The 14,685-nt window shown below is 33.1% G+C and overlaps 1 protein-coding gene across 1 annotated transcript; it reads right to left on the reverse strand.

Annotated features, from left to right (window-relative positions):
- Positions 1–2,887: 2,887 nt before the first annotated feature.
- LOC111412064 lies at positions 2,888–11,614 on the reverse strand. Its single transcript, XM_023042808.1, has 7 exons — positions 11,459–11,614; positions 10,447–10,630; positions 10,282–10,353; positions 8,559–8,592; positions 6,381–7,953; positions 4,840–4,933; positions 2,888–3,133 (listed from the first exon to the last, which is right to left on the reverse strand). Exons 2-7 carry the CDS (start codon positions 10,554–10,556, stop codon positions 3,094–3,096), a joined length of 1,923 nt encoding a protein of 640 aa, XP_022898576.1. The 5' UTR covers positions 10,557–10,630; positions 11,459–11,614; the 3' UTR covers positions 2,888–3,093.
- Between the last annotated feature and the right edge of the window lie 3,071 nt (positions 11,615–14,685).

The following is a 14,685-nucleotide window of genomic DNA, read 5'->3' on the forward strand; positions in this document are numbered from 1 at the left end:
ATGATAAATAGCATTATTCTCTTCTAAGGAACTACTAAAGCATTACAGATTTAATCAAAATAAATAAAATTTGCTCATTCCAATTTATGAAATACTAAAAAAATTATATGAGAAAAAGTTGTACATTTATTCAAGTTCGATACAACATTATTAGAAGAATATATGTAAATAATATCGATTGTAAAATAAAATTATTCTTCACTATCTATTTAAAGGTGGTGGAGCTATAAAAGGTAAAGCTACTGAAAATTAAAGGCTTAGAGCGGTTCCCTAGTTATTTTCTATTGTTCCATCAAATGCACACAACAGTCCTAACAGTTGGAGACACGTTAGACCGCGACAAGTAGTCGACTCCTATTTACGCACATCAAAAAATTCAAATTTCAAAACTGTTTAGAAGTTATTTAGACTTTCAGAAAGTAGAATAGACTCGTCCTTTTGAAGAGGTCTTTTGACTTGTTGATTGAAGCTCATGATTGTTGTGGCGAAGTGCATGTAGAGTATTTGCTAAGGCATTTCACCTCGGTTAGCCTTTTTTTCCCATTCTGCAGTCGTCAGAGAATTACTTGACATGTTGGATAAGGTGTATTAGGGGAAAAAAATTTAAAATCTCCTCCATTAGATCCTCGTGTCCTAAATTTTCATCTTCTATTGGCAATGACTCCGGAGGGGAGAAGAGGTATCCGGGCAATGTATGGTGATATTTTCTGCCTTGTAGCGTAGAACCACTTCTATCAAAAATTATAGGAAAGATAAATATGAACTTGGTCAGCAGTGCAATTCATGAATCCTAGAAATGTAATAGTTGCTATTTTGCACTAGTATTTGAGTTTCCACAATGTCCAAGATCTCAATCTAGAAAATCAAATTGCAAATGTCAAATCTTGCACTTGTTTGATGCCCATTAAAAAAATTGTTTTGGAAAAAATGAGTCATAGAATAATAATTTTTTGGAAGGGTTATGCTACACGCACATTAAGATGTTCATAACGGGATTCACCCCTCTTACGTAAAGGAGGACCCACTTCGAATAAAATATAATTTATTTATAGTAGATCCCCCTTTTCATGTGAGGAGGGTAGATACAATTATAAACATCGCATTATATACAAGTAACATATTTCTTTTTGGAATGTGTAATTAAAAAATAATGAAAATTTTTAAATTTACGTGAAAAATATTTTATGGAAAATTTTCATAAATAAGAATTTAAGTATAAATGTTTCAAAATCAAGAAAACAAGTTTCAAATTTCAAAAATTAAATTTTTATTAAAATTTATTTATAATTTAATTAAATTATTTATTAATTAAATATATTTAGGTCACGAATCTATAAAATTTGGTCACAAATGAACAATCTAATTAGTCATTTATTATTTTTTGATCACAAATAAAAAAATTTATGTCACAAATTATTTTATGATCATAATTTAAAAATTTTGTAGATCATAATTTGTTCATCAATCACAAATCAGAAATTTATTTAGTCACAGATTAATTTAGTCACAACTTATCAAATTGTTAGTCACAAATCAAAAATTTTATAGGTTACAGAATCAAAACTTTTATTGATCACAACTTATTTATTCATCGCAAATTATTATATTAATTGGTCACGATTAATTTTTCGATCATAAATTAATCATTTGTGAGTCACGAACAAAACTTTTAGATCACATATTACAAATTAACCAATTACTGACCATAATCAACCAAACAATTGGTCACAAGCATCCAACCCTATCTCATACTACCCATGACCACCGCCACGAACACCACGACCACCATTATCGCCACCACCAACACAGAGGACCAGTCACCACAGTGACCCCCACCATAAGCACCACGGACACCAGAACCACCATCACCTCACCACAGTACCCATAACACCACCATCGCACACCGCACAACCCACAGTAGACACTGGAACCATCGTCACCTCAATACCTACACCACCACTGCCACGCCCATAACACACCACCATCACACACTGCACAACCCACAGTGGACACTAGAACCACCATCACCTCAGTATCTGCAACACCATCGCCACATCCAAAACACACCACCATCGTACACCACATAGCCCACGACACACCGCCACTACCAACATCTCCTCTATCTCCTTTCACACCACACGCAACCACCACCCTCAATAAAGAATCCACCAACCCGTCGTTGCGACTACCACCACATAAAAAATCGCAACAAACCTACGGTGCTGTGAACGGCAACATCAAGAATCCACAAATCCACGCCACTACCATTTGATGTGCCCGAACCCAACGCAGATCGGAGGTAGGGTGTTGATGCGTTGCTGTTAACGGTAACGCAGCGACCTACTACAGCGATGGACAATGCTTAGCTGGCTACGATGCACAGTGTTGGCAACTCCAGTGAAGAGAGGTAGAGTGAGCAAGACGTAGAGAGAGAGAGAGGAGGGGGAATTGTTGGGATTTGGAATGAAAATTACATAGTTAATATTTAATATTTAAAAATGAAATATCTGATTTGTGAAATGTGAAATTTGCCATCTGAATTTAGAACTCACATCTTTAAACATAGGATTTTGTATAATTTCCACATATTTTATTGTGAAACTGATTTTTGAAGAAAGGTAAACAAACAGACGCCTAGTCTGTTTGATGCAGTTCACTGCCTCGGCTTGTTTGGGGAAAATATGCTTCCTAGTAACCTTGGCAATTAAGCCTCCTGTAAATAACATATAATAACTAGCGTACCTAGATCATAAGAGGGGGAAAAATAATTAAAAAATAAAAATAAAAAAACAAGAAGGTTTTCCACAAAATTTGCATACCCAAGACAACACCGAGAACCAATATTATCTTCCTTCAGAAGGAAAAGAAAAATGCTACCAAAAAAAAATAAAAAAATTTACAACTTCAATCCCTAACCTCACTTACAATCAGTTCTAAGTACATTTCTACAGGTATCTTACATATGCTTCCACTGAATTCTGCCAACCAACGCTCATAGCTCATAAATTGGGCATATAAATAAACCAGATCCCTAAAATCATGTCTGGTTTGATTACAATGCAATAATGACTCCATAAATAGAGAGACAAAAGACTATATCATGCGCACCAACTTCATTAACTTCTCTTTTCCACTGCAATGAATACACAAAGACCATATCAGATAAATGTATGCACTCAAGAGGGTGAAAGCAAGCAATTAAAGATGGCTAAACTAGTCAGAAAACCTTAAGAACCCATTCAGTATGGGATAAGGCTACACAATACAGTAAATAACATTTTAACTTCCTTTTGTTTTCAATACTATCCAATACTACTGTTTAGTCCACTTTATTAGAAAAGCTACAAGTCTCTAACAGCTGGAACTGCAAAATTGCATGCATAATATTATAAAACGCCTAAAGATCTAGACAAAGGGCTCACAGGCACAGAGACACACACCGAGTAATGATACATCCTTTTTTGTATCTAAATCCAAAATGAAAAGGTATACTTTTTTGCTCTATACTCGGATTCTTCGAAATGGTTGGAGTACCTGTGTCAGACACAACATGGCATGACATGGGTATGGGTATGTGATGTGTCTGATACTCCAAGTTTCAAACAGACACTACACTGTTTTTTGCTTCTTCTTTCTTTTTTTTTTTTTCCCCTATAAACCTTGCGCCACCTCCAAGAGGGTGGAGAAAGGCGACGGCACAAAATTTTCCTTCCTTCTTTCTTTTTTCTTTCTTTTTTCCCTTATTTCCCTCTCTGTATCAGTGGTTTTGGGTTTTGTTTGTATAAAATGAAAATGGATTCCATATACTACTTAGTGCTCCACTAAATTCAAATTACAATCAAGTCCCTCATTTTCTATTTTATATAATATTTAGTAATTAACTTCTTATAATTGAAAACTAAACTCCAAAATTTCCATTTTATTTTTGTCTTAACCTCTTATTCAATACTATTTCCTTATTTGTGAACAATTGATTTTGATATATTCAAAATAACATCTTGAGTTAGTAAAAAAATTGAAATTTGAAAGATGCACTTATGTAACCGTGTCCAAAATTTAGACTCTTTTTAACCATATCCCCGTATTCTATACTTTAGAAAATAAAAGATCCGACACTTAGATACATACCCGTACCTGATACCCAAACTTGAGTCCGAACATCATAGCTTTTTTGTATGCAAAATCTCATTTGGTAATATTTGCAGTTTCTAGGATTTTCAAAAACCCATTAGTGTGTGCAACCTATGAAGGGGGTAAACTAAAGGCTAAAAAATTTTAGTGAACTGGATAATTTGGAATAAATAAAAAAATCACAAATTTTGGCAAATCTATTGAAGGGTTTCCTAATTCCTATGCCACCATTGACATCCTATCTTTTCAGTTCATACTATCAAGTGAGTTAAGTATACATGATAGATAACTCTTTTGAAGAAAATAAAATACAAATTCAGCCGATCATGATGGCAGTGAACAGCCTATATGGCGTGAGAGATCTACTAACATAGGCCTTCAAGTACAAAAGGAAAGTTCCATCAACAACATATATCTGGACAGGAATGATCTCCTAAGCACTGATGACATAGCACGCCATTTAATTGGTGAATCGTTAAATAAATGTGATCTACCATTAACTTATTCACCAATTAAATAATGTTTCATGTCACCGGTGCTTAACATAAGCTAAGTACCGATACTTAAGAGATCATTTTCGCATATTTGGAATTGCTAAATAACGTTTAAGCATCAAATTTAACCACAGTCCACAACACAAAACCTTGAAGAACATAATAAATTACAAACATCCCAAAACATGAACATTAAGCTAAGAAACAAAATTACCTTTCAGGAAATGAGGGTATTAACTCATCAATGGCCTGAACAATAGTTGAACCAAGGATGTCATCCTTAGAAGAGGCCATTTGTTTCCTTGAGACTGTACATATAGAAAATGCATCACAAACTATTTGTCAGCTAACAGGTCACGCTAGTTCTCTTGCCAATGAAAAAGGAAAAGAACATATAAAATAGAACTAGGATTGGTGGGAAGAAGACACAAGATCTATTTGATCAATGATTAGTTAATACTGTTAATTCATGAGGATTTAAAGGTAACGATTTAAAATAAATAACATAAATTAATAAAATACAGAAACTGGAGAGATGGTCAGTGCAAGCACAAATAAGTGTGTATACATATATTTTTCTCAATCAGGTTCCTTCTCCTTGATAAAAAAGATCTAAAACCTGTGCAGTCTGACTGTAAAGCAAGGAAAGCTAACAAGAAGGAAGGTCAAATTCGAATGCTCGATGGCTCCCACATGCGGTTATTTAGAACCTCAAGATGTTCAGATTCACTCCTAACGGAAGTGTCTTACTTCAGTGAAATGAGTTACTTTGTTTATTCGTAGGTGGCAATGCTAGGCTACCAGTTTTTGGCTCTATGCAGTAAACTTATTATGCACTCCAGGCCAGGTTTTTATGATAAGTCGAAAACAAATCAAAATCTTTAGAGAGAAGATCAAATTTTGGGACTCAAGTTAAATTATTGTTTAAATGTGAGTCCTCTTTGACAAGGGTTATATTCAACATGATTTAGACATCTAATGAATATATAATCCACCTTTTCCTTAATGATGCTATGCATCTTCTTCATTTGATGCAACATCTAAGAACCCAAGGTATAATCCTATGTATCTCAATTCTTCTCCCTCTTCATTTTCTTCCTTGTGGTTTCTCAATATTTGGCATAATCTCTGAAATCTGAAGCTTAAACTTGTTTTCTAGCCTCTTTTCCCACAAGCATACCATAATTCCCTCATGTAAACTTTGCTTCCCTTAAAATCTTACTTTTGTAAATCATTATAGGACTATCTGTTTTCTTTCAGGCAAAGCAGCTAATTAGTTTCGCAAATCATTACAAGGTAACGCCAACAAACTAAAAGCCTACAAATCTCCAAGTTATTCTTTATTCATTTTTTGAAAAAGGACACCTTAACATGCTGACCAGTTACACAGGGACAAATCTGCTTTCATTCCAGCAAAGCAACTTGTAATTTAGACACATAAGGAACCAAGTCAGGCAACCAAACAGACAATTTCGTCAAGTTCAGACTGCTTCATCAACTATAGAAAAGAATGAATCCTGAACTCCTTTTTGAGAACCTCTGAAGTTAAATCTTGCTAGAATTATCCTTGTTTAGAGCACAGAATACAGTAACGCCATGCAGCAAGCCCAGAAACTATTTACTCCATGCATTTCACCACATCTACAACTTTTCTCACAGATAATCACTAAAGAAAATCTGAAAACAATAAGCTAATCGATATCAAGGTAATTTATTAAGCACAATGAATGTGAATGAGATATATGGTCTCCATACCTTCAGAATACTGAGGAACTGAAACACGATTTCGGAGATATGATTTGTCACCTTGATATAATTCTCTGTCTTCAATCTTAGAGTATTCATCCAATATACAACCAATTAAATCATATGCTACCATAATAGTCTTGTCACAAGCATCTTGGACCTCAAGGTATTGATTAACTTTCTTGCTCTGGTTATTGACCCCTGAGAAGTTCTCGGAAAATTCATATTTTGGGATTTCTGCTGAGTTAATTGAAATTTCTTGACTTTCAACGTCATTCCAACTTGAATTTTTATCCGGTGAGATAGGTAGAGTAGATACATTTTTCTTAGCTGTCAACGGCATATTACTACAAGCCATTCTCAGGTCCCCAGTACTTCCTGATGGGTGCTGATTTCTATCCATGTTTTGCATGTCACCAGACATCTTTGATTCTAGACATGAAGTGGAATGTACCAAACGAAGAGACTCGACTGACTCCACTCCATTAATATGAATAGGCTCTAGAGTGACATTTAAGCTTTCATTAGGTGAAAGCAATGGGGAACAGTTATCTGATTCACTTGTAGAGGCAGGTGAATTTCTCCCCACCGGGTTGATCTCACCGATACTTTCCATTTGGTCATCTGGATTGTGCGAACCAAATCTATAAAGTTGAGGAAGATTCAACTCTTCTTCACTGTCATCATCAGAACTAGTGGTCATTTCACTTTGTTCAAAACCCTCCATGTAAGCATCGGCAAAATCTTGGTCTAGTCTATGTTCAGAGAGAAAGTCCCATACAATTTGTTTTGCCTGAGCGCTAGCAGTTAATATACACTCTACCTCATTTTCTATCTCCTCCTTCATTAGTTCATGAGAAGATGAATGTACTTTTGAAGATACATGTTTTCTTCGAGATGGAAGTTGAGATCTTCTATTGATAATGGAAAGCGTTTCAAGTAAACAATCTGGGACATTGTCCATATCACTGCACTCAAATAGATAATCAGTCAGTAGATTCCTTACTGCCATGCGGAAACTTCTATCTGATAATTCAGTACTAGGATCCAGCAAAAACTGTAATTTCTTTAGCTCAATCAAGCTCACTCTCTTTACATCATTTAGTAACCAGATAGCCTTCACAATATCATTTTGCAATGCTTCTGTCTCTGGTGAAAATTTCCGAAAGTCTATTACAGAAGGACTGTTATGTATTAGCTTTAATGTCAAGCCTGATACTGCCAATGCACTGGCTAATGGTTCTGGGGTCTCATCCCCTTCATCGAGTTCCAAGAGCATTTTCATGCACCTTTCTCTTACGACACTGATTAAACGATCACGTCCCCAGCCAGATTTAGGAGGCTGCATTGTAGGGCTGTATCTAACACCTCTCAGCTTCCTATGCATTGCACTCAATGTTCTGAAAGGCATTTCCTCAAGTCCATCCAGTACCTTTATGGCAGCAGAGCGATAGGATTTCGATTTCGTATCATTATACAAATCAAAATTTTGTATATCCTCTTGAGCCAACTGGTGTTCCATTTCACACTTACGAACACCGAAACCCTTTTCAACAAAAGTTTTGATGTTCTCATAGCATACCTGTGATTATGGTAGATTTAAAAATAAGGCAGAATAACCTAAAACAAATACATAAAAAATCCACCCACCCACCCATCCCCAAGAGAAAGGAAGAGAAAGAATCACACATGCACGTGTATATCTAAATCGCTCTTTTCTCAATAAGAACAAAATTAAATCACCCTACTGAGTGCTGATTTCTGAAGGAGAGCAAGTAAAAATGTTGGGCATAATTGCATGTCAACCATGTCACAATATGCTTGACAAACGCTTATTTTATTAATGTTATCTCCCAATGGACATTTAATCAGAAAGATATAAAATTATTGAACGCTTGCATACTTAAGTCGCACCAAATACAATAACATGGAGGATAATTGGATAATGACCGATCTGCCATGTAAAACCATGTGTGACAACAGACATGCATATTAATTACAAAGCACAATTGGCAAGAAGTATAGTCCTACCAATCTTAATGTCAAAAGAATATTTTGGTGTACATAATAACTTCACTGAAATAAATGAAGAAGAATACTTCAGATCCCATGGCCCAATACATCCAATTGCAAGGACAGCAATAATGATGACACAAACTTATTGCATTTCTCAAAATAAAAACTTACCTCATCTTCCCTAAGCAGCGACTCGGGCAGAATCCTGCAAATACAAAATAAAAAGTTAAACAAATTACCTTAAAATCAGTAGAACAACACAAAATATATAAAACACCACCAGTAAAAAAAGGAACAGAAGAATACACACGTGTACAAAAAAGCAGGATCAGAAACAGTCTACACTCATGAATCCGGATCAATGCTATACCTTGTCACATGGACTCGGATATTGTGAAAGGAAATGCATGTTTGTCCAAGTGTAAAACTCGTTAAAATCATTTGGCATGTTGGATTCCAAAGAATCATCTAAAATAATTGGCTGTATGCACCAGGGCATATCTTGAAAAAATGACATTATGAGGTATGGTGTAAGATTGTGAGTGCATAAGAAAACACTACATAATCTGCTGAATAAAATGACATTTCTCCAATAAACTAATAAAGTATGTCTTGCATTAAAAGGTAGATAGTGATCAGTACAGAACTTATGCCCTCTACTAAGGACCTCCTCTTCCAGTAACTACTAGATGTTGCAAGAACATGAAAATCTAGACTGAAGAAATGATAAACAAAGTTTAAAAAATCTGCAACCATTCTTCTATTGCAGTCTTAGACTCTTCATGAACTAGCCCTATATCTTGGTATTCAATGTATGAGCCAATGCCATATCAGAGCCATCAATTTGACAATCTGACAAAGAATCCATATGTATACACCTTTTTTATGTTGCATTGAAACGGTAAACTGTCAGACAATTGGAAAGACACGTCACAGATGCTATTTGAAGGTGAAGTAGAATGCCCTCAACTAGAAAGCTTGATGAACTAGGAGAAACAAGGAAAGAGACGAGTTTGCCACTGCATTCGATGCTATTTTAGATACTGCCTCAGCTCATAGATTTTAAAACAATAGTAGCAAGTATAGCACAGAAAAGCATGTAAACACCAAAATACATGCTTTATTGAATTTGTGGGAAACATTTTACTGACTGTATTTTAGTTTGGTTTAGTATGTTAATATTTCATTCACTGCCAAAAATGCATTTGTTGCAGATTATATTTATAAGTCTTTATCTGAAATTGCTTCAATGGTGATGCCGAATTCTTGATGGAAATAAAAGTTGATTAGGAATTCTAGTACTATAAACTGCAGAAATTTCGGTTTTGCTAAATAATTTTACACATAAAAGGAGATTTTTCATTTAGTATATAACATGTCATTTAATTCAATGAATGCCTTTGGTTTGTGCTTAAGACGCAAGAGCCCTTGCCACCTGGCTTCAAATCTTCATTCAAAACATATTTCATTTAGCAGCCTTGTACTCTAACATCATTTGACGCGTAAAAAAGAAAGGTGCACTTGAAGTTTCAATGTTTCTGCAAAGGTATACCTCGTTAACCAGAAAGTTTTCAACTAAAAGAAAAGATAATAATCCACATTCAATTTTTCACTCACCATATTCTTTTACAGAATAAAAGGTGAACTTAAACACTGTAGACTTTTATGCAGAATTATACATGATTTACTCTTAATAACACAATGAAATTTTATATATATCAATCAACATATGATAAACATAGCATAAATCTCAAATCCTGGAGTACCAAAACTCGAATTAATTGCACATATCTGGAAGAAATGTTATTTCTAAATAATCAATCAACCAAATGCCAAATTATAGATGAAAACAAAAAGTTTGCAAAAGGAATTACACTAAACAACTGGTACGTACTTATCACTGGGAGGTAGAAGTTCTTCTATTTGTTGTTGTTCCCTTTTGGACGAGGGTAAATCCATTAACCACCTGAGCAGTAATTTTAAGAATTTTTCATAAACAGGTTTTATTAATATAAACTAATAAATCAAACAAAAACAAGAAAAAAAAGGAGAACTTCACCTTCGTTTGAGCCTAAGGAGATTCTCCTGTTCATTAATTTGAGACATTATGGTTTTAAAGTCCTCTTTGTACCACTCCTGTTTAATTACTTCTTCAAAATGCTCCTCCATGCTACGTGTTTCTTTTCATTCTTCCTCCTTGTATGTTTATATGTGGGATAGAGATGCAGGGTCAGAAGGGTGACCTGCATTTGCCGTGTAAAGGTTAAGAATAAGACCGAAAAAGGTGAAGCAACCATAGGCCTTTCCAAAAGTTATAAAGTAGTTTCGGAAAGCTAGAGCAAGCTCACAAGCAAGCTGCTAACCTAACCGAGTGAACCAAAATGAAGAAAAAATTGCATTCAGCTGCAGCAACACTATTATAATGTAAATGTACATCATCAGTACCATTGGCTACAAAAGTGCTCACAGCACAGTAATCAGAGATAAGTCGATGGTGCGGAAGAATACCAACAAAGAGCGCAAGCAATAGATTAGGCTGAAACAATTCCAAGTCTATTATTGATAAAAGATAACAACCAAACGAAAAGTGGCTGCTGGCTGCAATTCAAGGTTTTAAACAGAAAGAAAAACGACCTTAAGCTAGGCAAATAGCATAATGAACCTGTTAGGGACATTATTTACTAAAGATAAATTCAATTGGAAAAACCAAACCAAAGATACATGCAAGCAATAAAATCCCTTCAAAGAAATTTCATAGAAACAACCTCCATTCCCACCAACAAACAAACACACAGCAAAATGGAATATAAAAAAAAATGAAATAGAAAAACAAGAAAGTAGCTATGGAGGAAAAATAAATATCATTATTCAAAAACTCTACTGATATTCAATGTGAAGCATATAAATTAAAAATAAAAAAGTATCATAACAGGTTTTTTATTATTCTATTGTCCATTATGATGGATAAACCAGACGTAATTAAAACTCCATAACAACAATGAAAACTATTGCAAAAATTTAAAAACAATAAGAATGCCTAGAACAAAGCGAAAAGAGAAAAAAAAACTTACTTCGATGGAAATTATTTACCCTCTCCAAGAATAGCAACTTGTCAACGGCCAGCGAAAACTGCGGAATCTGCGGCAATATTGACAGGAGATATGGAGTCGGAGATGCGCTCGTAATGCTAGAAAGAGAGATGCACAAGAAGCTGGAAAGAGTGGCCATTGACCAGTATTAATGGGAAAAAAAGGAAAAAGATAAAAAAGATAAAAACAAAAGGTTTAATTACCCATTATAACCTTTGAAAGAAGAGATTCAAGAAGAAAATTAAAAGGTGGCATATTCGAACTTCAAACTTACAGACGGTCCTGCTCACCTTCTATTAAAGTCTGGGGTCGATTTAATAAGGTCAACTTTATTAAATGAAGAAATTCAATTATTTATAAATTGGTATTTATTTTTTTATTTTACCAATATGGGATAACACATTTCAACAGGCCCCCTCAAGATGGTGGCTCACTTGTGCAAACCAATCTTGAAATCCACGTGGGTGGCTTTGATACCATATTAAAGTTTGGAGTCCATCTTAATAAGATCAACCTTATTAAGAAGAGAAGTCCAATCCTTTATAAATTGGTATTTATTTCGATATTTTATCGATGTGGGATAACACATCCCAACATACCTTCTTCCTCTTCCAAACTTGACAAGTTTGTGTTTGAAATCTTTAGTATTTCATTGTGGTGAACGTAGAGATCTAATTTTTTTTGCCATTGAATTTGTTAATTTATGATAATAGTACAAATATTAAGGTGTGTTTATGGTTAAAATGAAAGAAAAGTCGAGTTTGAGGTTAAAATAAGTGAAAAATTAGTGTTTTTTAGGTAGAGCTTGCTGAAAATGCAAACCCCATCACTAGGTGATTCTAGACCCGAATGTTCGAATGAATTCGACCTAGACGTCCAAGTTCGGAATCTCTGTGACTATAATTTAATTATTTCAATAATACTTTATTTTTCATGTTTCAGTGTAATAAATACTTTATTCTCTTTTTTTTTGTATTTTTTTTTTTTTTAGATTTTTAAATCTGAATCTTATAAATATTTTAATTTTTTTCTCAAATTTAAATTATTTTCCATCAATTATTTTTCATTTTTGTTTTTTGCTTTTTTAGAAAATTTTTTCCATATTTTAATTTAATATTTATTTTTCTTTTTAATGTGATGAAATAAATTTATTTCTTGCATAAAATAGAATATAATCTGATCAGTTAAATTTTAACATATTACGTTTTATTTCATAATCTCTTATGTATGGTTTTAACGGGTAGATTCGCCACAATTGGGTCCTGTCTGGGTTGGCCCCTTTTTTTCATTTTCAATTTTCATTGTTATTTTTTATTTCTTTTCTTTAATCTTAAAAGTTATATTTTTTCAATTTGTTTTTTTATTTATTTTTCTTAATTTATTTTCTTTTCATCAACTTTTTTTTTTTAATTTTTGTTTTTTCTTTTTGATGTGTGATGAAATTAATTTATTTCTTGCATACAATATCATATAATCTGATTTATTAAATTTTAATATATTACATTTTATTCTATAATCTCTTGTATATGATTTTAACGTTTACTATTTTTACACGATGGAATATCATCTGAGCAACGGTATGAGATATAATACCCACACCCGAATTTCTAGATCTAATTATTAGAATTGAAAATTTAGGGGCTCATTTGATGGTTAATCCACATTCTAGGATCTTGTAGCAAACTTACTATAAATGTTAATTCTCACATGTTTTTGTTTTAAAGAAAAGTTGAATTCTTAGTCAAACACTTATATAGAAAATACTTGATATATATGTTTTTTGTCATATTCCTGATTAAACAAGCATAAGGTAATATATAGTGTGAACTGTGAATGCATGAATATAGGAATGAGAGAGAGATTATTGCGCATTTAACAAATTTCAAGGAATAATTTCCACCATCATGGGATTTTCCTTAATGATGGATGTCTTGTCTCGTCCTATTTCAAGCCACTCATTCGCATTCACATTCTATTACTCACTATTATTTTTCAATCTAAGTAATATACAAATATATACGTTCATAAGCCGAGGTAGAAATTATAGAGGGATCAAGTTTCTATTACTTTTTTTTTCCAAATTTGACTGTAAGTACGCTGCCTATGTTAGTTACTATTATGTTATGAATTTCAAAAAAATTATTATGGGTCTCATATGTTACAATATGATTATGATTATATTAAGGGAATCAGGGTTTAGTAGCACTACACATAAGAATTCTTACCACCTATACTCGTAAAACTAGTGTGTCTCCATTATGTTGATTATGATTATTATGCTTCTTTAAGTTATACACGATAATAATTCATGGCGTACTTATTGAGATTTTATAAATCTCACTCTATCATAATTTTCCATTTTAGGCAATTGATTGTTTGAGGCAGTCAATGTAGAGATGACAACATACTAGGATTTATAAATTATTTTGTATTTGAAACACAACTTTGAATTTTCAATTTAGTTGTTATGTTGTAATTATTATTTTTATTTATTTTTCATAGTTACATGATAAAATCAAAATTTATTTACTTATCAAAGAAAAATAAAATTATTTCGTGTTCTTATTTTAGTTCTTATGAAATAATTAAGTTTTATTTAATGACACTCAAATAGTCAAGGATTCGGGCTGTCACGGTTGGTATTAGAGTTAAGAGTTTTTAAATCGGTCCTTTAGACTTAATATATATTTTCAAGATGTTGAGCTTTACAAATTTTTTGTTTAAAAAATAGTTTGTTACTGTAACACGTAATTCATCGGTAATTGTGACATAGTTAAAAAAATTACAAAAATAAAAAATAAAAAATCCAATTAATGGGCTGTCCCATTTTGTGTAGAATATGTATATTTGAGCTTTAATTTGACATGGTATTGGATTTATTTTAAGAGTGCCTTTAAGAATAGGTGTATTTAGTTGGAGTTTATTATCTAAATAGCCTAATGCTATCTAACCAAGAATAGGTTTGGGTCCAATAATTAAGATAATTTTTTTGAAAATAAGTTAATATCTAAAATGAGAATTTAAGTTGTTCTAAATCACTAGCCACTATGCCATTTTCCATGTCTCGACTTCCTTGAACTAGGTATGCATATACTTTAAGTATTCATGTCATCTCACTTATGAAAACATGCTTATTACGTAAAATAGCAATTGTAAATATCATGAAAAAATATGAATATAATTGCTATTTTATTTAGGTTTATTATGCA

The sequence above is a fragment of the Olea europaea genome, chromosome 16, assembly GCF_002742605.1.
Source record: "Olea europaea var. sylvestris chromosome 16, O_europaea_v1, whole genome shotgun sequence".
NCBI lineage: Eukaryota > Viridiplantae > Streptophyta > Magnoliopsida > Lamiales > Oleaceae > Olea > Olea europaea.